Source organism: Armigeres subalbatus, chromosome 2 (genome assembly GCF_024139115.2).
Source record: "Armigeres subalbatus isolate Guangzhou_Male chromosome 2, GZ_Asu_2, whole genome shotgun sequence".
NCBI lineage: Eukaryota > Metazoa > Arthropoda > Insecta > Diptera > Culicidae > Armigeres > Armigeres subalbatus.
This window is the reverse complement of record NC_085140.1, coordinates 133,014,670-133,037,366: the sequence shown is the minus strand read 5'-3', so window position 1 is coordinate 133,037,366 and position 22,697 is coordinate 133,014,670. Positions and strand designations below refer to the sequence as shown.

Below are 22,697 nucleotides of genomic sequence, written 5' to 3'. Positions count from 1 at the left end.
AGTCCAATCCGTTTAGCTTTCCTTTTCAGTCTGATGAAGACTTCCTCCATCTTCTCAAAGTTACGAGACATAATATCAATATCTTCGGTGAAACCGAATAGTTCATACGGACTTCGTGGAAATCGTACCACCCGTGTCAATCTCGTCCCTTCGTATTAATCCCTCCAAAGCGCAGGCACGAAATACCATCAGCTTGCCGAAACCCTCTACACGTTTCAAAGAGACTCGAGAATGACCCTGAAACTCGAACTACGCACATCACCCGATCCATCGTCATCTTGACCAACCGTATCAGTTTATTCGGAAATCCGTGTTCGTGCGTCAGTTGCCAAAGCTGATCTCGATCGATTGTATTGTATGCGGCTTTAAAGTCGATGAATAGATGATGTTTGCAGCATTTCAGCAATATCTAGCGTACGGCGAGCACCTGGTATATGGTAAAGCGTTCGCCCATGACTCCCGCCTGGTACTTGTGGGATTTGAGTAAGTTACCATCAGCGTGTGATTTGATTACTGATTATCGGTGTGCAGCAAGCCATGATTCGGCCTCTTCTTGTCAGATCTCCGTGGCGTGCACACGCACCGACGGAGAGCTGCTGTCATCGCATTTCGCTCCAGCTATTTTGGAGCCACACATTTCATTCATTTATTTAGTCTACATCTAAACAGATAACACTGAATCAACAATTTGACGCCACAATTCACGGTTCGAGGCCGCATCTCTCCATCCTCGAATACGCCCTACGCTCGCCAAGTCGTTTTGCACCTGGTCTGCCCATCTCGCTCGCTGCGCTCAACGTCGTCCCGTACCTGCTGGATTGGAAACGAACACCGTCTTTGCAGGGTTGCTGTCCGGCATTCTTGCAACATGCCCTGCCCATCGTACCCTTCCAGCTTTAGCAACCTTCTGGATACTGGGTTCGCCGCAGAGCTGGGCGAGCTCATGGTTCATTCTTCGCCGCCACACACCGTCTTCTTGCACACCGCGAAAGATGGTCCTAAGCACCCGTCTTTCGAATACTCTGAGTGCTTGCAAGTCCTCCTCGAGCATTGTCCATGTTTCATGTCCGTAGAAGACAACCGGTCTTATTAGCGTCTTGTACATGACACATTTGGTGCGGTGGCGAATCTTTTTTTGCCGCAGTTTCTTCTGGAGCCCGTAGTAGGCCCGACTTCCACAGATGATGCGCCTTCGTATTTCACGACTAACATTGTTGTCAGCCGTAAGCAAGGATCCGAGGTAGACGAATTCCTCGACCACCTCGAAGGTATCCCCATCTGTCGTAACACTGCTTCCCAGGCGGGCCTCGTCGCGCTCGCTTCCGCTCACAAGCATGTACTTTGTCTTTGACGCATTCACCACCAGTCCAACTTTTGTTGCTTCGCGTTTCAGGCGGGTGTACAGTTCTGTCACCTTTGCAAATGTTCGGCCGACAATGTCCTTGTCATCCGCGAAACAAATAAATTGACTGGATCTGTTGAAAATCGTACCCCGGCTGTTACACCCGGCTCTCCGCATGACACCTTCTAGCGCAATGTTGAACAACAAGCACGAAAGTCCATCACCTTGTCTTAGTCCCCGGCGCGATTCGAATGAACAGGAGTTTTCGCCCGAAATCTTCATACAGTTTTGCACACCATCCACCGTTGCTTTGATCAGTCTGGTAAGTTTCCCAGGGAAGCTATTCTTGTCCATAATTTTCCATAACTCTATGCGGTCTATACTGTCGTATGCCGCCTTGAAATCAACGAACAGATGATGCGTTGGGACCTGGTATTCACGGCATTTTTGGAGGATATGCCGTACAGTAAAGTCCGTTGTCGAGCGGCCGTCAACGAGGCCGGCTTGATAACTTCCCACGAACTCATTCACTAATGGTGACAGACGACGGAAGATGATCTGGGATATCACTTTGTAGGCGGCATTAAGGATGGTGATCGCTCGAAAGTTCTCACACTCCAGTTTGTCGCTTTTCTTGTAGATGGGGCATATAACCCCTTCCTTCCATTCCTCCGGTAGCTGTTCAGTTTCCCAGATTCTGACTATCAGTTTGTGCAGGCAAGTGGCTAGCTTTTCCGGGCCCATCTTGATGAGCTCAGCTCCGATACCATCCTTACCAGCTGCTTTATCCTGCTTTATCCTGCGATACTGCTTTACCAGCTGCTGCTCCCATCCTTATCCCGCCACATTTTAGCTCGCGGCACGAAGCCTTTGTGGGATGCGTTGAGCTTCTGGTAGAACTTGCGTGTTTCTTGAGAACGGCAGAGCTGTTCCATCTCCTCGCACTCCGCTTCTTCCAGGCGCCGTTTCTTCTCCTGAAAAAAGGCGGGTTTGCTGTCTCCGCTTCCGTCTATAACGTTCCACGTTCTGCCGGGTACCTTGCTGCAGCGCAACCGCCCGCGCTGCGTCCTTCTCCTCCAGAATCTGTCTGCACTCTTCGTCGAACCAATCGTTCCGCCGACTTCGTCCCACATACCCGACGTTGTTCTCCGCTGCGACGTTAATGGCTGCGTTAACTGGAGCCAAACATTTTGGCGATCTTGCCAGGTTATTTTTTGGATCCTGACGCTGATTTCAAAAGGTGAGTTGTATTCAAGTGGCTTCTTCTTCTTCTTCTTATTGGCATTACATCCCCACACTGGGACAGAGCTGAATCGCAGCTTAGTGTTCATTAAGCACTTCCCACAGTTATTAACTGCGAGGTTTCTAAGCCAAGTTACCATTTTTGCATTCGTATATCATGAGGCTAACACGATGATACTTTTATGCCCAGGGAAGACGAGACAATTTCCAATCTGAAAATTGCCTAGACCGGCACTGGGAATCGAACCCAGCCACCCTCAGCATGGTCTTGTGGCCGCGCGTCTTACCGCACGGCCAAGGAGGACCCCCAAGTGGCTAATGTGTTAGAATATTGGATGGATTTTTAAAAACATTACAAGACTAGATGATTTTATTGTAACAAAGTAAAATGGATTGTGGTTTGTAAAATCAGAAAGCGTGTCTGGAAAACCACCGAAAAATGGATAATAATTGGGAGAATCACAAAGTGCGTCTGGAAGACCGATGGAAAATGGATTGTGGTTTGGAATATCACAAAGTGCGTCTGGAAGACCGATGGAAAATGGATTGTGGTTTGAAAAATCACAAACCACGTCTGGAAAACCGCCGGAAAATGGATAATGGCTTGGAGAATCACAAAGCGCGCCTGGAAGACCGCTAGAAAATGGATTGTGTTCTGGAAAATCACATAGCGCGTCTGGAAGACCGCGGGAAAATTGATAATGGTTTGGAAAATTACAAAGCGCGTCTCAATAACCGCTGGAAAATGGATTGTGGTTTGAAAAATCATGAAACGCGTCTGGAAAACCGCTGGAAAATGGATTGTGGTTTGGAAAATCATGAAACGCGTCTGGAAAACCGCTGGAAAACGGGTAGTGGTTTGAAAAGACACAAAGTGCGTCCGGAAGACCGCTGGAAAATGGATAATAATTTGGAGAATCACAAAGCGCGTAAAATTTATAATGGTTTGGAAAACTACAAAGCGCGTGTCGAAGACCGCTGGAAAATGGATTGTGGTTTGAAAAATCACAAAGCGCGTCTCGAAGACCGCTGGAAAATTGGTTGTGGTTTAGAAAGTCACAAAGTGCGTCTGGAAGACCGCTGGAAATGGAAAGTGGTTTGGAGAATCGCAAAGCGCGTCGGAAAGACCGCGGTAAAATTGATAATGGTTTGGAAAATTACAAAGAGCGTCTCGAAGACCACTGGAAAATGGATTGTGGTTCGAAAAATCACAAAGCGCGTCTCGAAGAGCGCTGGAAAATTGGTTGTGGTTTGAAAAATCACAAAGTGCGTCTCAAAGACCGCTGGAAAATGGATTGTGGTTTGAAACATCACAAAGCGTGTCTCGAAGACCACTGAAAAATGGATTGTGGTTTGAAACATCACAAAGCGCGTCTCGAAAACCGCTGAAAAATGGATTGTGGTTTGAAAAATCACAAAGCGCGTCTTGGATAGGGTTTTAAGTACCGACCCTTTTTGGCGAGTCCCGGTACTACGGTACTGAACCCCTCAGTACCGGGAGTACCGGGAAAATAATCATTAAAATCAATAAAAAGTCAGGATTTAATGGTTTATTCATTGCTTTGTATGAATTCAACACTTGTCTTGGGGCTTGTCCTTATCCTTGGAATAGACTTTCAAAACGCACAGCATATTCAATGTTTCGTCAGACGTACGGTATCGTATTTTAGTAGCGAAGCTTCCAGAAACAGAGAACGCTCTTTCTGAGCCTACAGAAGTAGGGCGAACTGTTGCTAGTGAATCATGAAGCATTGACAAATATTTTCCTTTCAGCTTTTTCTGATTCGTTGTGAGTTAACTCTTGTCTTACAATCTTTACGAATCCTGGTGCAGTAATCGAACTTACAGGAACACTCTTGCCTCAAGCGGGGACGATTTGGAAAAATACTGATGAAGTGTGACGATTTTTTTGGGATGTGACGATGTCGTTGCGGTTTAATTGTCTTGAGGTACGTCATCGGACGCCTGACGTTTGTCCAAATTGATTGTCGCTGTCGAAACATCTTTTGCTGGCAAGGATAGGGCACTAAATGTCAACGAAGGAAAAAATCAGTACGTTTTGACAGATAGGTACTCAACATGTTTGGGGATGAACACAAAGTGAACCGCAGTGACAATCGTCCTCTATGGTTTATTTCCTCTGTTGTCAGGTGTTTGAAATTTTAGTAAAAAAAATATCTTTCTTACTAGCTGCTGCATTCAAATAATGTGTATTTAACCACCGGAAGTTTTAACCAAAACTTTTTGCTTAGTACCGAAAATACCGGTACTTTCATTACGCCAGTACCGGTATTTCGGTACCGAAAATTGGTCGGTACTCCCGGGAATTCCGGCACCGGTACTCCCGGTACTAAAAATCTAGTCTTGAAGTCCGCTGGGAAATGGATTGTGGTTTGGAAAATCACAAAGCGCATCTGGAAGACCGCTGGAAAATGGATTGTGGTTTGGAAGACCGCTGGAAAATGGATTGTGGTTTGAAAAATCACAAAGCGCGACTCGAAGACCGCTGGAAAATTGATTGTGGTTTGGAAAGTCACAAAGTGCGTCTGGAAAACCGCCGGAAAATTGATAATGGTTTGGAGAATCACGAAGCTCCTCTGGAAGACCTCCGGAAAATGGATAATGGTTTGGAATATCACAAAGCGCGTCTCGAAGACCGCTGGAAAATGGATTGTGGTTTGAAGAATGACAAAGCGTGTCTCGAAGACCGCTGGAAAATGGATTGTGGTTTGAAACATCACAAAGCGCGCCTCGAAGACCGTTGAAAAATGGATTGTGGTTCGAAAAATCACAAAGTGCATCTGGAAAACCGCGGGAGAATGGATAATGGTTTGGAAAATTACAAAGTGCGCCCCGAAGACCGCTGGAAAATTGGTTGTGGTTTGAAAAATCATATATCGAGTCTGGAAAACCGCTGGAAAATGGGTTGTGGTTTGGAAAGTCACAAAGCGCGTCCGGAAAACCACCGGAAAATGGATAATGATTTGGAGAATCCCGAAGCTCGTTTGGAAGACCGCGGGAGAATGGATAATGGTTTGGAAAATTAAAAAGCGCGTCTGGAAGACCGGGGAAAAATTGATAAAGGTTTGGAAAATAGCAAAGTGCCCCTCGAAGACCGCTGAAAAATTGGTTGTGGTTTGGAAAGTCACAAAGTGCGTCTGGTAAACCGCCGGAAAATGGACAATGGTTTGGAGAATCCCGAAGCTCATTTGGAAGACCGCGGGAAAATTGATAAAGGTTTGGAAAATAGCAAAGTGCCCCTCGAAGACCGCTGAAAAATTGGTTGTGGTTTGGAATATCATAAAGCGCGTGCCGAAGACCACTGAAAAATAGATTGTGGTTTGGAAAATCACGAAGCATGTCTGGAAGACCGCTGGAAAATTGGTTGTGGTTTGGAAAATCATAAAGCGCGTCTGGAAAACTGCCTGAAAATGGGTAAAGGTTTGGAAAATCACAATGCGCGTCTGGAAGACAGCTGGAAAATGGATTGTGGTTTGGAAAATCATGAAGCGCTGGAAAATGGATTGTGGTTTGGAAAATCTTGAAGCGCGTCTGGAAGACCGTAATTGTTTTTTTTTTATTCCTTTATTTATTTGGTAGGCACTCTGTGTTACTTAACCGCTACTGTGCCGTGATCTACTGTGGTATTCTGCTGCCAGAATCCACACAGAATCTATTTTTAGATTTTCCTTTATTCATTGTTGTTGTTATTGCTGGTCCATCTCACCGTGAGTCCATTGTGTCCTTTTGTCTAATGTGACCAGATATAGTTTGTGCCAACGCGGGACAATTTTTTTAAAATCCTTATTTTTATTCAAAAATGTGCTCAAGTCGAAACTTTAAAATTTGATAAACCCCTCTGGAACTCACTTGGACCTGGATCAATCACACAATCCCAACTCTGTTGTGAATGAATCTGTTCAACTTTTAACAACGGTGCGAGTTCCTGATGGTTAAACTTATTTGTATTGGTTGCATGATTCATTTAGCTAACATTCAAAGCGATCGTATTATTCGTTTTATGCAATTAGGCAGAGCGCTCAAATTTGCTTAAAATGCCTACATCTTACTCATGTTTTTCATTATTCCCCGCAAACTGACAGACGATTCATCATTAATTTTTCCATAAGCTTGAAACAAAAAAAAGATCCGAGCTATATAAAATTCGTCGAACTTGATCAGATTTCAAGTGAATTAAGTTTTTACTAAAATAATAACAACATACGAACACGATGTGAGTTGAAATTGTTGAGCTAGGGATTCAGAGATCTTGAGCCAATCGAGCATTGAGTACTGTCAGAATCTGTGCCAAAGGAGCATTGTTATTTTTTTTTTTATTATTTCTAGTTGGTGACTTCTACTGTAGTGTTGATTTTCGAGATTTTTCGGCTATGCAGTCTGATTTATTAGAACATATTTTCAAATTTTGTTTCGTCATCGGATTCGATCGATGTCTTCTTCCAGGAGAAAAAAAATTGATCGCCTTTTGTTAAGTATGATAGGCGTTCCGTTACAAAGAGCAAACATTTTTTTTCCCTGAAGAAGACATCGAACCCGATGCCGAAACGTTGGACAAAATTTAAAAATTTTTGTTCTTATAAATCAAGCAATCTCGAAAATTTATTATTTCTGTGAATTTTGAAATGATTTCAGTTCTTCACTTTAAAAGCATTGTTATTGTATCCAATTAAACATCCTCGTTCTCGTGTCCATGTGGATTTGACTAGGACTACTAGAATACACCAAAGCAGGCTTGTCAAAATTCTTCAAACTCGCTAGAGTTTAGGACGAAATAAAATTGGAAACCAACAAACACGTGTTTTAAGGCCGCTCGGCGTTGCACTACCACAGTTATAAATTTGTTGGAGACGGAAAGATACAAATGAAGTTGATGACAATATGAGAAACCCCTGGAGAAAACTCTTCTCTGTGTTCTCTCTCACATCTTCAAAAAATTATCATTAGTAACAAACAGAGTAAGGAAGAGCTAAACAAATATGTTTAGCTCTTCCTTAAGCCCCAAACGCAATACAACCGAACGGCAACGGAAACGGAAAATTTGGCATTTAGCCCATATATTTTCTGTCAAACTTTCCGTTTCCGTCGCCGTTCCGTTGTATTGCGTTTGGAGCCGATGTGCTTCAGTAAAGGTGTGGGCCAAAGTCCCCTTTGTCTGTATTAGTCGAAAAAATAACCAAAACATTGCCACCCACAGTGGGCGGACGGAGTGAAACGTCACGTCTGTTATGAAAAATGTACTGAGTATGCCAGACGTGACGTCACATTCGGCTGCCATCGGCCATCTTCGGCAACCCAGCTGAGAGTTTCTCTCTCAAAAGAGCGAAAATTCGTTGAACAAATACTACTTTAGGGTTTGGGCCACACCTGTAGTAAAGCACATCGGTTTGGAGCTTTATTCTGTTTGTTAAGATGTAAGTGTGAATTCTCAAATATTGCAATCCGTAAAACTCATGCGATGCATCTGCTGGGCAAAGGACACGTCTGGTTTGCACTGAGCTTCACAACACAATGATGATCGGGAAGACGCCGGCCGGCACCGTCGACAGCATCATCATGCTGATAGTCGACTCTTGTCACACAGTGATGTCAGGAGAATGCGATTGACTTTGTGTTGTATAGAGCAGGGCAAGGAAACTGATGCAATAAGGCTTGTACACACCTCACAGTAAAGACCCCCGCACATAGGATACGTTTGCGTTGCGTTTGACACATTTCCCATGGGAAAACTGTCAAACGCAACGCAAACGTATGCTGTGTGCGGACGCAGAAAAAAGGTTTAAACAACATACGAGTGTGGCCTTGGGTGAAAGACCACTCATCAAGCCTCCGGAGCGATGCTTTGTATGTGACGAAAATCGAAAATCATTAATCAATATAATAAATTTTCAAATAATAAATAATAAATTTTTATTTATAAATTAATAAATTTTTCTATTTATTAAATATTTCTTTATTTCGCGGGACATAATCTTGAAATAAGTGAAACGCGGGACATTTCGCGGGACTCTTTTCAGCGCGGGACAAATGGCGAAAATGCGGGACTGTCCCGCGAAACGCGGGACGTCTGGTCACCTTACTTTTGTCCGTGTCGTGAATTCAATGATCGTTGCGCATTGTTCGGTTACCATTTATCCGGGTACGTTGGAGGAATGCCTCCGAGAAGAACAATTTGTCAGTCGTCATCAGGCAGTCGTAACGGCAAGGGCGCTCCCCAATACGCCACCGTATAAGGCTGCGCATCCGGCGACAGACGAAGGTTTTGGTGGAGGGGCTGGGAATCGAACCCATGACTTTTCGCTTGTAAGGCGAACGTGTAGCCAACTACGCTACCGGACCCCCCACCGTAATTGGTTGTGGTTTTAAATATCTCAAAGCGCGTCTCGAAGACCGCTGGAAAATTGATTGTGGTTTGCAAAACCACAAGACGCGTAAAAATAGTAAAATGGTTTGTGGTTTGGAATACCACAAGGCACGTCTGGTAGACTGTCAAGAAAAGGCTTGAAAGTATGGTATTCCAATCGACCAAAATACGACCAATTTTTAAATAACTTAAATATGTTGGACCACCGCTCTACGGTGTAAGGCAGCTACGTCTTAGAACCACGCTGCGGGAAAAGGTTGTCCACACATTCAAATTCCCACTGGTGTTGTTGGAGCTCGATTCTTCGCTGATACAATTCGATAAGCATTGCCTCAAGGATCAGCTTTCAGACACATCTCCTTGAAGTAGTTAGATTTGCTGACTTTATTTTTTTTGGACTTTGCATTCTAGACCAACATTTGAAAAGGGCGTAACAGCCAAAATTTATTCCTTCTGATTCCTCGTCTATTATATTGCTATATATATAGTCAAAGGATCAGAAGGATTAAATTTTGGCTGTTACGCCCTTTTCAAATATTGGTCAAGCATTATCCGATTTGCTCGCAGCCGGTTGCATTCGATGCGGAATGGTGCCTAGTTTTTCGTTATTGAAAATTAGCTTAATTGGAAGAACAAATCCAAATTGTTTGTTGGTTGGCATCGAAAACCCTCAATTAATAACTGTGCATCATACAATATTAAGATTAGCGTCGCCTATAAGCTAATAGACATAAGCAAAACGCTGATCAAAGGCCTAGAATAAGAAATCAGAGCCATCCAGGACATCAATAATTCTACTTACCGAGGAATTTGTTGTAGGTGTTCGGCGTAAACAGTTCTTCCACCCGGTAAAAGTAGAACCGGAAGGGGAGGAAAATTTTCACATCTGGTCGTTCGGTGAGGACGGCTTTGTCGAGCTTCTGGGCACTTCGCAGGTTGCTCACACAGATCGCGTCCGGTCGGGGCATATTACAGACGGCATCCAGCGGGTTCAGCACCTTGATGATGGCGGATAATTCGAGTTTGTGCGCAACGTGAGGTGATAGTATTCCAGGATGGGGCGGAAACGAATACGAAGAAAAAGTTAAGCAAATGGAAGGATTAGTGATGGGGCCGGGTAATAATTTTCTGTGTTAATTGCTAGAGGCATTGCGAAAGAACATTTGGTTCCGGATTATTTAAGTTTTATATAGCCTTTTATAAAGATGTATTGAACGATCGTTTTTCGTTCTGCTGCCACTGATTGTTGATAAATTTAGGATCCTATGATTGATAGAGGTTTAAATTTGGCCAGATCGGACTATGGGCTTGATAGTTATGGCCAAAACATTATTTTTATAATGCACGAGAAAGGCACCATCACAGCTAGGTGGATTACTCAGGATTTTCTATTCTGTAAGTTCATTCAAAATTAGAATATTTTCCAGCTGTTCTGATGTTTGTTACAGGGTCCGGCAATTGCACTGCTACATAAGTGAATAAAAATTAAATAATATAAAATACTGGTAAATGGCTTACACAACCTCACTTGATCAGTACAGTTGCTGATGAAGAATGTGTATAGCCGCCAGACATTTTAAATACTCACGCTCCTCTAATGTGAAAGTGTACTACACACATGTGGAAGTGTTGGCTTGAGAAATGGATTGCGAGTGATTTGACTATGCGTCCAATTTGGGAATCTCGAGCTCGTTCAGTAGCCGCTAGGTTGCGAAGGCCGACGGAGGTCCTTCGTAGCTTAGTTGGTTAAAGCACCAGTCTAGCGTACTGTAAGGTCATGGGTTCGAGTCCCATCGAAGGGAAAGTGGTTACCTCCAATACATTTTCCAAATCAATATCTTCCACATAATGTACATATTCACATATGAGTTTTCACAACATTGTAAATTAATGTCCAAGTCGGGTGGTTTAATCCCCGGAAATAGACAATTAACTTTGATTGAACTGATAAAATACGTATTGGGAACTAGTTCTACAAAACGTCGTCGAACCGAAGGCACGTCGTTATTTTGATACCAGGGGTTGGGTCTTACGATATGATTAGACGTCAGCTCAAAAAATGAAGAAAACCCAACTAAGGGGTTTTCAGGGTTCATTTCAATTCATGAATGAACGTCGAGTTTGTGATTGATTGTTGGTACCTGAGTTCATGAAGCAGAGCTACTAAACAGACACTAGACTGACCATAGACGCTATAACAGACGCTGTAGACTTTAATATTCTTCTTCTTCAATGGTTGCTGCCAGAGAATTTCCCCCCATCGTGGGTGGGCATCTGTAGCGGTTTTCTTGTAATCATCGTGTGGCCGTTATCAGTATCAGCAGCAGTCATTCGAAAGATGTTTGACAATTGACCTTATTCGCTCAATCGATTCTTTGGCTTATTTAACGTCAACCCTAACAAACCCATATTTTTTATGCCTCTAAGTATTTTTAAAATTCGTGCTGTTTTTTAAGATTGGTCCGGTTCACACGTGCAGCACTTTTTCAGTTTTTGTTTTCGATTTTAAAAATAGTTAGAGGCTTCAAAAAGTATGGGTTCTTCGGGAAGTCGAGCCTTAAATAAGCCAAAGAATCGACTGAGATAATAAAACGAGATACAATTTTTGACGGTAAAGGTCAATTGTACCGAATCATCGACTGGCTATTCTCGATAGTGTCGTGACTTTCCGGTCATGTTCCATGACTACGGAACAAGCTTCCACGCTTTATTAAAAAATACCTAGACGTACATGTACATGATAGAATTAGAGGCGAAAGAATAGATTTGAGAGCTCCGTTAGGGTACGGCAGGCATGAAGAATGTTTTATAGAAGTCGTTTTGAAAGCGAGCGGAGGGCAATATTTGTGATGGTATAAATCGTACGACCTTCCTTCTGCCAAACTCCCGTATGAAGGGGGAGGGAAGAATATCAGTGTGGAAATATATCAGCTTCCTTGCGAATCCCAAAACGAATTGATCGGGGGAAAAATCTTGCAAATCGTTCAAATCGTTAACCCGTTCTCGAGTTAAATCATCAGGAAGGAAATCTTAACTCATTTATATATATATATATATACTAGCAAAAAGTACCCAGCTTTGCCCGGGTGTTTATGTTGCAAATGTCACAAAGAGACTGAACTATTTGCAGCACCGCACTCTAGATCAATTTCCGTGCGATTGTTTTGCTTTCCTCAACCACTGACCCAAAGTTGTATTCCATCGATTTTTTACCTTTCCCAGTAAAATTCACCAGCTTTTTGTATATACAAACCTTACGGATCCCAAGACGAATCGATTAGGGAGGAAATTTTGCAAATCGGTCAACCCGTTCTTGAGTTAAATCGTCAGGAAGGGAGTTTAAACTCATTTTTATTATATAGAAGATATATAGATAAATTGGACTCAGTGGCTATTCAAATACATCAGCACATGGCCTTCAACTTATCCGTTTGAGAAGTGATCTACATTTCTCGATAGGGCCAGGGACCAGCTACCCGAAATGTTCCGCGGTTTGATCTTGTGCCAATATGTGTGATAGTGCTACCATCCGACGTCGTGGTCAAAGCGTAATGGCTACCGAACAATACAGCAAACATTAGTGAGAAGAAAATTAAATGACTTTAGGAAATTATGTGGTCTCTTCGTATATCTTTGATGTTTGCTGTTCAAAATTGAAGCTCTTTTGGACAAACTAAATTGGTGAGCACGTTCCAGTTCTTTACTTTCCTTTCTCTCGTTGCTTCACCAATCTATAAAAATATGCACATTGTTTGTTGCTATTGCCGCGGATATTGTGGGAGTCTCAGGTATCCGGTTCAAGCTTTAGTTAGCAACGGTGGCTCTTCTTGACCTTCTACTCCCTGAATAAGGGCGTCCTTGGCTGTACCTGTTATGAACAACTTGTACATCCCTTTCCCTCCACAGCCTGAAGAATCATTTCTTGCTTCAGATGTGATTGCCTTGTGTCGTACTAGTTGTCGTAATAAAAAGGGCACCATTACGGAGCATGAGATCTGATCAAATTATTCGTAGTACTACTTAATCAACACCCCCGGTTGGGTGAGGGATAGAGGAAGACGTACACACACATATAGATAAATTGGACTTAGTTTATTGGAACGCAGAGAAAAACTGTGGAAAGGCACTACAAGTAAAATTTTAATAACAAATGATGTCTTTTTGCAATCAGTATTGTGAAGCAATTGGTTTAACCATGCCTCGTATGAGCCTAAGAAAATATTTTAGGGGTACAGTCGACTCTCTACAGTGACCGGCATAATAAAAAGCCCATTAGATGTTTATCATACAAAATAGTCAACGGAGATATAGATCTCGATTGCGTGTGAGCTAATTTTGCTGAAAATTTGACTAGAGCTCAGATATAACTTGAATTTTACCACACCTTAGTTTCGACCATATTGATTCATAGGGTAAAAAATTATTGCGGTAATACCAAAATGAATTTTCTGGCAAAAAAAAAAAAAATTTTAAATATCTTGAATTCTATAGGTTGTAAACTTATTCTTATTCAGCGAAAACGCGTATTTTGGCAATACAAAAAAGTTTGCAGACTATACTTGTACACTAAGAGTTGTAGTTTTCAAGACAATAAAAAAATAATTTTTTGTCGAAAAAATCGTTTTGGTGTACATAATTGCGATAACTTTTTACCTTATGAATCAATATGGTCGAAATTCAGGTGAGGTAAAATTATATCTAAGTTATATCTAAGCTCTGGTAAAATTTTCAGCAAAATTGGTTCACACGCAATCGAGATCTAGATCTCCAAAATTGACCATTTTGTATGAAAAACGACAAGTGGGTTTTTTTATTATGCAGGTCACTGTACATCTCAATGTTCTATATCTCGATATCTCTCCCTATGTCGATGGTTTCCTCGGTCCCTCTCCTTATGTCGATATGTTCAAATTTTAAGGCTACTAGGCCATTTTTGGACAATAACAAACACATCAACAATAAGAAATGACATTTGCTTTGTTATCGTTTTTCATAGCAACGAGGTTTTTTGGATCTAGTACCCATTTAATTTTTTCTTCCATTCCTCGATCTCTCCCTATCTCGATGGTCGTTTCAATATCGAGATGTGGAGAGGCGACTGTATTAGTTACAATAGAACAGCGGTTCTCAACCTGGGGTACATGAACCCCTGGGGGTACTTTCGCTGGTCCTAAGGGGTACCTTGGACAAAAAATGCGTAATGGCGGATGTGTCCTTTTTATTGTCCACAGCCCTTCATACACTGAGCGGGTTGTGGAGGACAGGATTCAATAGGCTTTGATTTACTGATCGTCATACATATTATGTACAAAAACAATGTTTTGAAATAAAAAGAAGTACACTCCATCAATAAGTTTTGATTGGAATTGTCGAGATTCAGTAAATCAAAGCTTATTGAATCCTGTCCTTCACAACCTGCTCAGTGTATGAAGGGCTGTGGACAATCAAAAGGACAAAACGTGGAATGAACAAATTTCAAACATTTCAGTGCAATCCAGTACTGTCATGGCAAATCATGAGCTGGTTACTCATACATTTAAAATTTTGCGCCCCTTGGAAAATCCGCCCATCAAACTTTATTGATTTGAAAATTGCGCCCCATGCCTAAAGACCCATAGTATTGTATACCAATCGACTCAGCTCAACAAACTGAACAAATGTCTTTACGTCCGCGTCCGTTGAACTTCGCCTGCACCCGTCATTTTTTTCTTTTTTTTTAAGTTTCGTCTCCACAAATTTAGGTATCTTCATTGAACAAACATTCCATAAAAATGCTTGTTTTCACACTCCTAAACTTTACTTCATTAATAGTTTTACGCCCATGTGTTTTAGACGTTTAAAATGCTTCTGGGTGTGTGGCATGTGCTGAGATATGTCGGTTTGATTCCTACCCTAGTAAAAAGATTTTTTTTTCGGCATCGGAAAATTTATCACTAATCAACAAAAGTGTTACATGAAAGTGCTGTCCGTTGTCTAGGCCAAGACAAATTTGTTATCGTGGTGTGTCACGGTAAAATGAAAACTAATAAGGTTTACCGGCTTTAATTTTAATTTTAAATGTTCATCAATCGACCAAAACAAACTATTCACTATAAATGCCTTAGAGCAATCAAAATTGTACTCCAATTGCTACTAAGGCCGCCCTCACATGACTCACAAGACCGCCCAAATCCCAATGAAGGTCTCAGAGTAACCATAATGTACTCAAATCGAATCTGTGTCTAACTTCATGGGTTTCAGACGTTCGCTGAGCTCATTATGGATGCCTCGAATCAAACATATTGTACTAAAATTGATTCTATGTCCGCACTACAAAACTCAAAGGATCTATCAACTTACTATGAAGGCCTCAGGGTAAATCAAATCTATGTCCGCCCACTCAAGGGAATCAGATGATCACTCATTTCACAATGAACACCTCAGACTCAGAGTAATCAAATTGTACTCAAATCGAATCTGTGTCCGCCTTCATGGGACTCAAATGATCGCTCGATTCACTATGAATGCCTCAGAGTAACCGAATTGTACTCAAATCAAATTCATGTCCACCCACATGGGACTTAGACGATCACTCATTTAACTATGAGCACCTACGAGTAACCAAATTGTAATCAATTCGAATCTGAGTCATCCCCTCATGGGACTCTAGCGAGGGCTCAAGACACTATGAACGTCTCAAGGCAACAGTTTTGAACTCAAACTCATGATGTATCCGCCCTCATGGAGCTCTGGCGAGCGCTCAATTCACTATAAACGTCTCAGAGTAACAATCTTGTACTCAAATTCATGTTGTTTTCCCCCTTATGGGACTCTGGCAAGCGCTCAATTCACTATGAACGTCTCAGTGCAACAGATTTAGACTCAAACTTATGCTGTGTTCTCCCTCATGGGACTCTGATAAGCGCTCAAGTCACTATGAACGAATCAGAGTAACAAATGCTGTGTCCGCCCTTATGGGACTCTGGGGGGCACTCAATTCAATAACAAATTTTCAAAACGACTTATCTGCTTTTGTAAATAAAGATTCAAACGCCGATTTGACGAATCTAATGGCACTCCCACACAAACCAACACCATAACAGGTAGCCGAAGCCTTCACTTACGTGTAGATGGTGATGGTTAGCGTGGAGTGCCATCAGATTCGTCAAATCAACGTTTGAATCTTTATTTACAAAAGCAGATAATCGTTATGGAAATTAGGTATTGAATTCACTATGAACGTCTCAGAGTAATAATTTTGTACTTAAATTCATGCTGTGTCCGCTCTCATGGGACTCTGGCGAGCGCTCAAGTCACTATGATCGTCTCAGTGCAACATATTTAGACTCAAACTCGTGCTGTGTTTTCCATCATGGGGCTCTGGCAAGCACTCAAGTCACTATGAACGCCGCGCCCACGCAAAGTATCCAGTAGACTCGCCCAGGAAACAAAAAGTTGTCGAATTCCACGCCCCTCCCCCCCCTTGGATTGTGTCTTATGGTAAGAATATCAATCCCTCAAAATTTCAGCTCAATCGCTTGTAGCATAAGCTGCGCATTTGATTAGATGTTTTTATGGGGCTTTGAGTCAAAATTTATAGGAAAATACACCTCCGACATTCGACATTCGATTTGGAAATTGGTTCTGATCGCTCGATTGTTGGTATGTTACAGAACAATTTCACAGAACATTGTACGATGATTAAATGAACTTTGCTATTTTTGAATATTAAATATAAAATGTTGGGTACTTAATCTGCCCATGATTTTATAGTTGATATTTGGAATTACTTGAAGACAAGTAACGCAAATCTTAAACAATTTACCCGTAAAAACTTAAATGAGGTTTGAGACATGCAACTTATTGATGTTAAAACGATTGAATTACCGTAGTAAATGCGAAAGTAAGTTAAATTAGCTGAAATTTTGGAAGGTTATTACGTCAATCATGATATCATGGGCAGTACTGTTCACATTTTTCATGTAATTGAATTTAAGAGAGATTTATTGGAGTCGAGCCAGCCTAGGGCTGAAAGTCTTCTTAATAAAGATACAAAAATAAAGATAAAAAAGGTTTTGTTTTCTTGTTAATAGATTTGTTCATTTTAAATTAATATTTCCAAAAGCAATATGATGAAATATGGTTATTATACACGGATCGATCAAACAACCCTAAATTTTGAGTTGTTTTAGTTGTCCCATTCCACCCGATGATATCAGAAACAGAAAAAGTAAACCACCTAACGATAGCAGTTCGACGGGGAATAAAAATTGGGTTGAAGGGTTTATCTCAAACTTAGGTTTTTGAACCTATTCAAACCTTTCGTTAGGTGGAAACAACTTAGAATTCAGATACTTTTCTACACATGATCAAACGCAAACTCAAATCAAATACTAAAGCTCAGGCTGACCCATTCGACTGAAATTTGGCTTCCCCAGCAACGATCTAGAATTAAGGAAATTGAACTTAATTTTGACTTGTTTGAACTTCATTTTGGGTAGATGAATTTAACCATGTGGCAATGAGAATTATCTTAGGGGTCTGGCATACCACGATGGAAATTGTGCCTTTTTCGGAAGAAATGTAGAAAATATATACATGCTTGCTTGTACTGAATGTATCCGCATAATAATTTCATTGAAAATTTTCTTAACTTCTTTAATCAAAAATAAATTATTTTTATGAAAGAATTAGTTCAATGGCTTATGTCTCTACTCATTACTAGAGCAATCCACATTTTTTTTGTAGATTTTGACCTCCTCCTCCTATGTCCCCAACGTGTTTTTTCTTGAACAAAAAACCGTACTATCACACTTCACATATTTTTGGTAGTTTTCAACCAAGTGAAAATGTTTTGATGCCAATTCAGGATTCTGTTAGCATTAGTTTCACGATGTATGATTAAACTTTCAACTTTTGTATCTTCAAGTCCAGAAAACTTAATATTCAATTAGAGGTAGAAATTCTTTTCAAATATGATTTTCCCAACTATAAGAAGTTTCTACGAAATCGCAAAGTCCTGCTGCTAATAGCTGAGGTCTTTACAATATCACTTTTTTTTTTTTCTAAATTTTATCCGGGTTTCTAACAATCTACTTCTATTTATTGTGGATTAAAACTATGAGACGGTTAGTAAATGTTATAAAAAAGTAGTGTACGATTGCTGTAATAAGAAATAAATTTTAGGTTTATTAAAATAATTGAATTGATCTCACATCGGCACTGGGACCATCTCCAAGGATTCAAACAAGCGCTCATTCTACTATCGTCTTAGAGAAACCTAATTGAACTCAAAATGATACTGTGCCCGCCCTCATGGACTCAGACGAGCGCTCAATCCACCATCATCACATGAGTGCAACCAAATTGATCTCATATCGACACTGTGACCGCCCCCAAGGATTCAAACGAGCGCTCATTCTACTATCTCCTTAGAGAAACCTAAATGAACTCAAAATGCTACTGTGCCCGCCCTCATGGACTCAGACGAGCAGTACAACCAAATTGATCTCATACCGACACTGCGACCGCCCCAAGGATTCAAACGAGCGCTCAATCTGCTATCTCCTTAGAGAAAATAAAAAGGAACTCAAAATACTACTGTGCCCCCCTTTATGGACTCAGACGAGCGCTCAATCCACTATCATCACATAAGTGCAACCAAATTGAACTCATATCGACACTGCACTCGCCCTCATTGACTCAGACGGGCGCTCAATCCACTATCATCACATAAGTACAACCAAATTGATCTCATATCGACGCTGCGACCGCCCCAAAGGATTCAAACGAGCACTCATTCTACTATCTTCTTAGAGAAACCATATTAAACTCAAAATGCTACTGTGCCCGCCCTCATGGACTCAGACGAGCAGTACAACCAAATTGATCTTATATCGACACTGCGACCGCCCCAAGGATTCAAACGAGCGCTCAATCTGCTATCCCCTTAGAGAAACCAAATTGAACTCAAAATACTACTGTGCCCGCTCTCATGGACTCAGACGAGCGCTCAATCCACTATAATCACATAAGTACAACCAAATTGAACTCATATCGGCACTGCGCTCGCCCACATTGACTCAAACAATCGCTCAACCCACTATCATCACATAAGTGCAACCAAATTGAACTCATATCGACAGAGCGCCCACCCTCATTGACTCAGACGAGCGCTCAATCCACTATCATCACATAAGTGCAACCAAATTGAACTCATGTCGACACTGAACGCACTCATTGACCCAGACGAGCGCTCAATCCACTATCAACACATAAGTTTAACCAAATTGTTCTCATATCGACACTGCGACCGCCCCCAAGGATTCAAACGAGCGCTCATTTTACTATCTCCTTAGAGAAACCTAATTGTACTCAAAATGCTACTGTGCCCACCCTCATGGACTCAAACGAGCTCTCAATCCACTATCATCACATAAGTGCAACCAAATTGAACTCATATCGATACTGCGCCCACCCTCATTGACTCAGACGAGCGCTCAATCCACTATCATCACATAAGTGCAACCAAATTGATCTCATATCGACACTGCGCCCGCCCTCATTGACTCAGACTTGCGCTCAATCCACTATCAACACATAAGTTTAACCAAATTGTTCTCATATCGACACTGCGACCGCCCCCAAGGATTCAAACGAGCGCTCATTCTACGATCTCCTTGAAGAAACCTAATTGAACTCAAAATGCTACTGTGCCCGCCCTCATGGACTCAGACGAACGCTCAATCCAATATCATCACATGAGTGCAACCAAATTGAACTTATATCGACACTGCGCCCGCCCTCATTGACTCGGACGTGCGCTCAATGCACTATCATCACATGAGTGCAATCAAATTGAACTCATATCGACACTGCGACCGCCCCAAGGATTCAAACGAGCGCTCATTTGACTATCTCCTTAAAGAAACCAAATTTAATTCAAAATGCTACTGTGCCCGCCCTCATGGACTCAGACGAGCGCTCAATCCACTATCATCCCATGAGTGCAACCAAATTGAACTCATATTGACACTGCGACCGCCCCAAGGATTCAAACGAGCGCTCATTTTACTCCTTAGAGAAACCAAATTAAATTCAAAATGCTACTTTCCCCGCCCTCATGGACTCAGACGAGCGCTCAATCCACTATCATCACATAAGTGCAACCAAATTGAACTCATATCGATACTGCGCCCGCCCTCATTAACTCAGACGAGCGCACAATCCACTATCATCACATAAGTGCAACCAAATTTAAGTCATATCGACTCAGCGCCCATCCACATTGACTCAAACAATCGCTCAATCCACTATCATCACATAAGTGCAACCAAATTGAACTCATATCGACAGAGTGCTCACCCTCATTGACTCAGACGAGCGCTCAATCCACTATCATCACATAAGTGCAACCAAATTGAACTCATGTCGACACTGAACGCCCTCATTGACTCAAACAATCGCTCAATCCACTATCATCACATAAGTGCAACCAAATTGAAGTCATATCGACACAGCGCCCAGCCACATTAACTCAAACAATCGCTCAATCCACTATCATCACATAAGTGCAACCGAATTGAACTCATATCGACACAGCGCCCACCCTCATTGACTCAGACGAGCGCTCAATCCACTATCATCACATAAGTGCAACCAAATTGAACTCAGGTCGACACTGAACGCCCTCATTGACTCAGACGAGCACTCAATCCACTATCATCACATAAGTGCAACCAAATTGAACTCATATCGACACTGCGCCCACCCTCATTGACTCAGACGAGCACTCAATCCACTATCATCACATAAGTGGAACCAAATGGAAGTCATATCGACACAGCGCCCACCCTCATTGGCTCAGACGAGCGCTCAATCCACTATCATCACAAAGTGCTACCAAATTGAACTTATATCGACACTGCGACCGCCCTCATTGACTCAGACGTGCGCTCAATGCACTATCGACACATAAGTTTAACCAAATTGTTCTCTTATCGGTACTGCGACCACCCCCAAGGATTCAAACGAGCGCTCATTCTACTATCGCCTTAGAGAAACCTAATTGAACTCAAAATGCTACTGTGCCCGTCCTCATGGACTCAGACGAGCGCTCAATTCACTATCATCACATAAGTGCAACCAAATTGAACTCATATCGATACTGCGCCCGCCCTCATTGACTCAGACGAGCGCTCAATCCACTATCATCACATAAGTGCAACCAAATTGAAGTCATATCGACACTGCGCCCACCCTCATGGACTCAGACGAGCGCTCAATCCACTATCATCACATAAGTGCAACCAAATTGAACTCATATCGACACTGCGCCCACCCTCATTGACTCAGACGTGCGCTCAATGCACTATCATCACATGACTGCAATCAAATTGAACTCATATCGACACTACGACCGGCCCAAGGATTCAAACGAGCGCTCATTTTACTATCTCCTTAGAGAAACCAAATTTAATTCAAAATGCTACTGTGCCCGCCCTCATGGACTCAGACGAGCGCTCAATCCAATAGCATCACATAAGTGCAACCAAATTGAACTCATATCGACAGAGCTATCATCAATTAGTCTGCTATCATCACATAAGTGCAACCAAATTGAAGTCATATCGACACTGCGCCCACCCTCATGGACTCAGACGAGCGCTCAATCCACTATCATCACATTAGTGCAACCAAATTGATCTCATATCGACACTACGACCGCCCCCAAGGATTCGAACGAGCGCTCATTTTACTATCTCCTTAGAGAAACCTAATTGTACTCAAAATGCTACTGTGCCCACCCTCATGGACTCAAACGAGCTCTCAATCCACTATCATCACATAAGTGCAACCAAATTGAACTCATATCGACACTGCGCCCACCCTCATTGACTCAGACGAGCGCTCAATCCACTATTATCACATGAGTGCAACCAAATTGAAGTCATATCGACACTGCGCCCACCCTCATGGACTCAAACGAACGCTCAATCCACTATCATCACATAAGTGCAACCAAATTGAACTCATGTCAACACTGAACGCCCTCATTGACTCAGATGGGCGCTCAATCCACTATCATCACATAAGTGCAACCAAATTGAACTCATGTCAACACTGAACGCCCTCATTGACTCAGACGAGCGCTCAATCCACTATCATCACATAAGTGCAACCAAATTGAACTCATGTCAACACTGAACGCCCTCATTGACTCAGACGAGCGCTCAATCCACTATCATCACATAAGTGCAACCAAATTGAAGTCATATCGAACTGCGCCCACCCTCATGGACTGCGCCCACCCTCATGGACTCAGACGAGCGCTCAATCCACTATCATCACATAAGTGCAACCAAATTGAACTCATATCGACACTGCGCCCACCCTCATTGGCTCAGACGTGCGCTCAATGCACTCATTCTACTCGTCTGAGTGCAACCAAATTGAAGTCATATCGACACTGCGCCCACCCTCATGGACTCAGACGAACGCTCAATCCAGTATCATCACATAAGTGCAACCAAATTGAACTCATGTCAACACTGAACGCCCTCATTGACTCAGACGAGCGCTCAATCCACTATCATCACATAAGTGCAACCAAATTGAACTCATGTCAACACTGAACGCCCTCATTGACTCAGACGAGCGCTCATTCTATAACCTCATTGGAGAAACCTAATTGGATTCAGAATGCTACTGCGCCCACCCTCATGGACTCAGACGAGCGCTCAATTCACTATC

The 22,697-nt window shown here is 42.2% G+C and overlaps 1 protein-coding gene across 1 annotated transcript in view; it reads right to left on the bottom strand.

Moving 5' to 3' along the window:
* The window catches only part of LOC134210861 (uncharacterized), a 537,480-nt gene that overhangs the window by 4,029 nt on the left and 510,754 nt on the right, over window positions 1–22,697 (bottom strand). Inside the window, exon 6 of the mRNA XM_062687235.1 lies at window positions 9,769–9,964. Coding sequence (XP_062543219.1) covers window positions 9,769–9,964 — 196 coding nt within the window. The remainder of the gene's footprint in view (window positions 1–9,768; window positions 9,965–22,697) is intronic.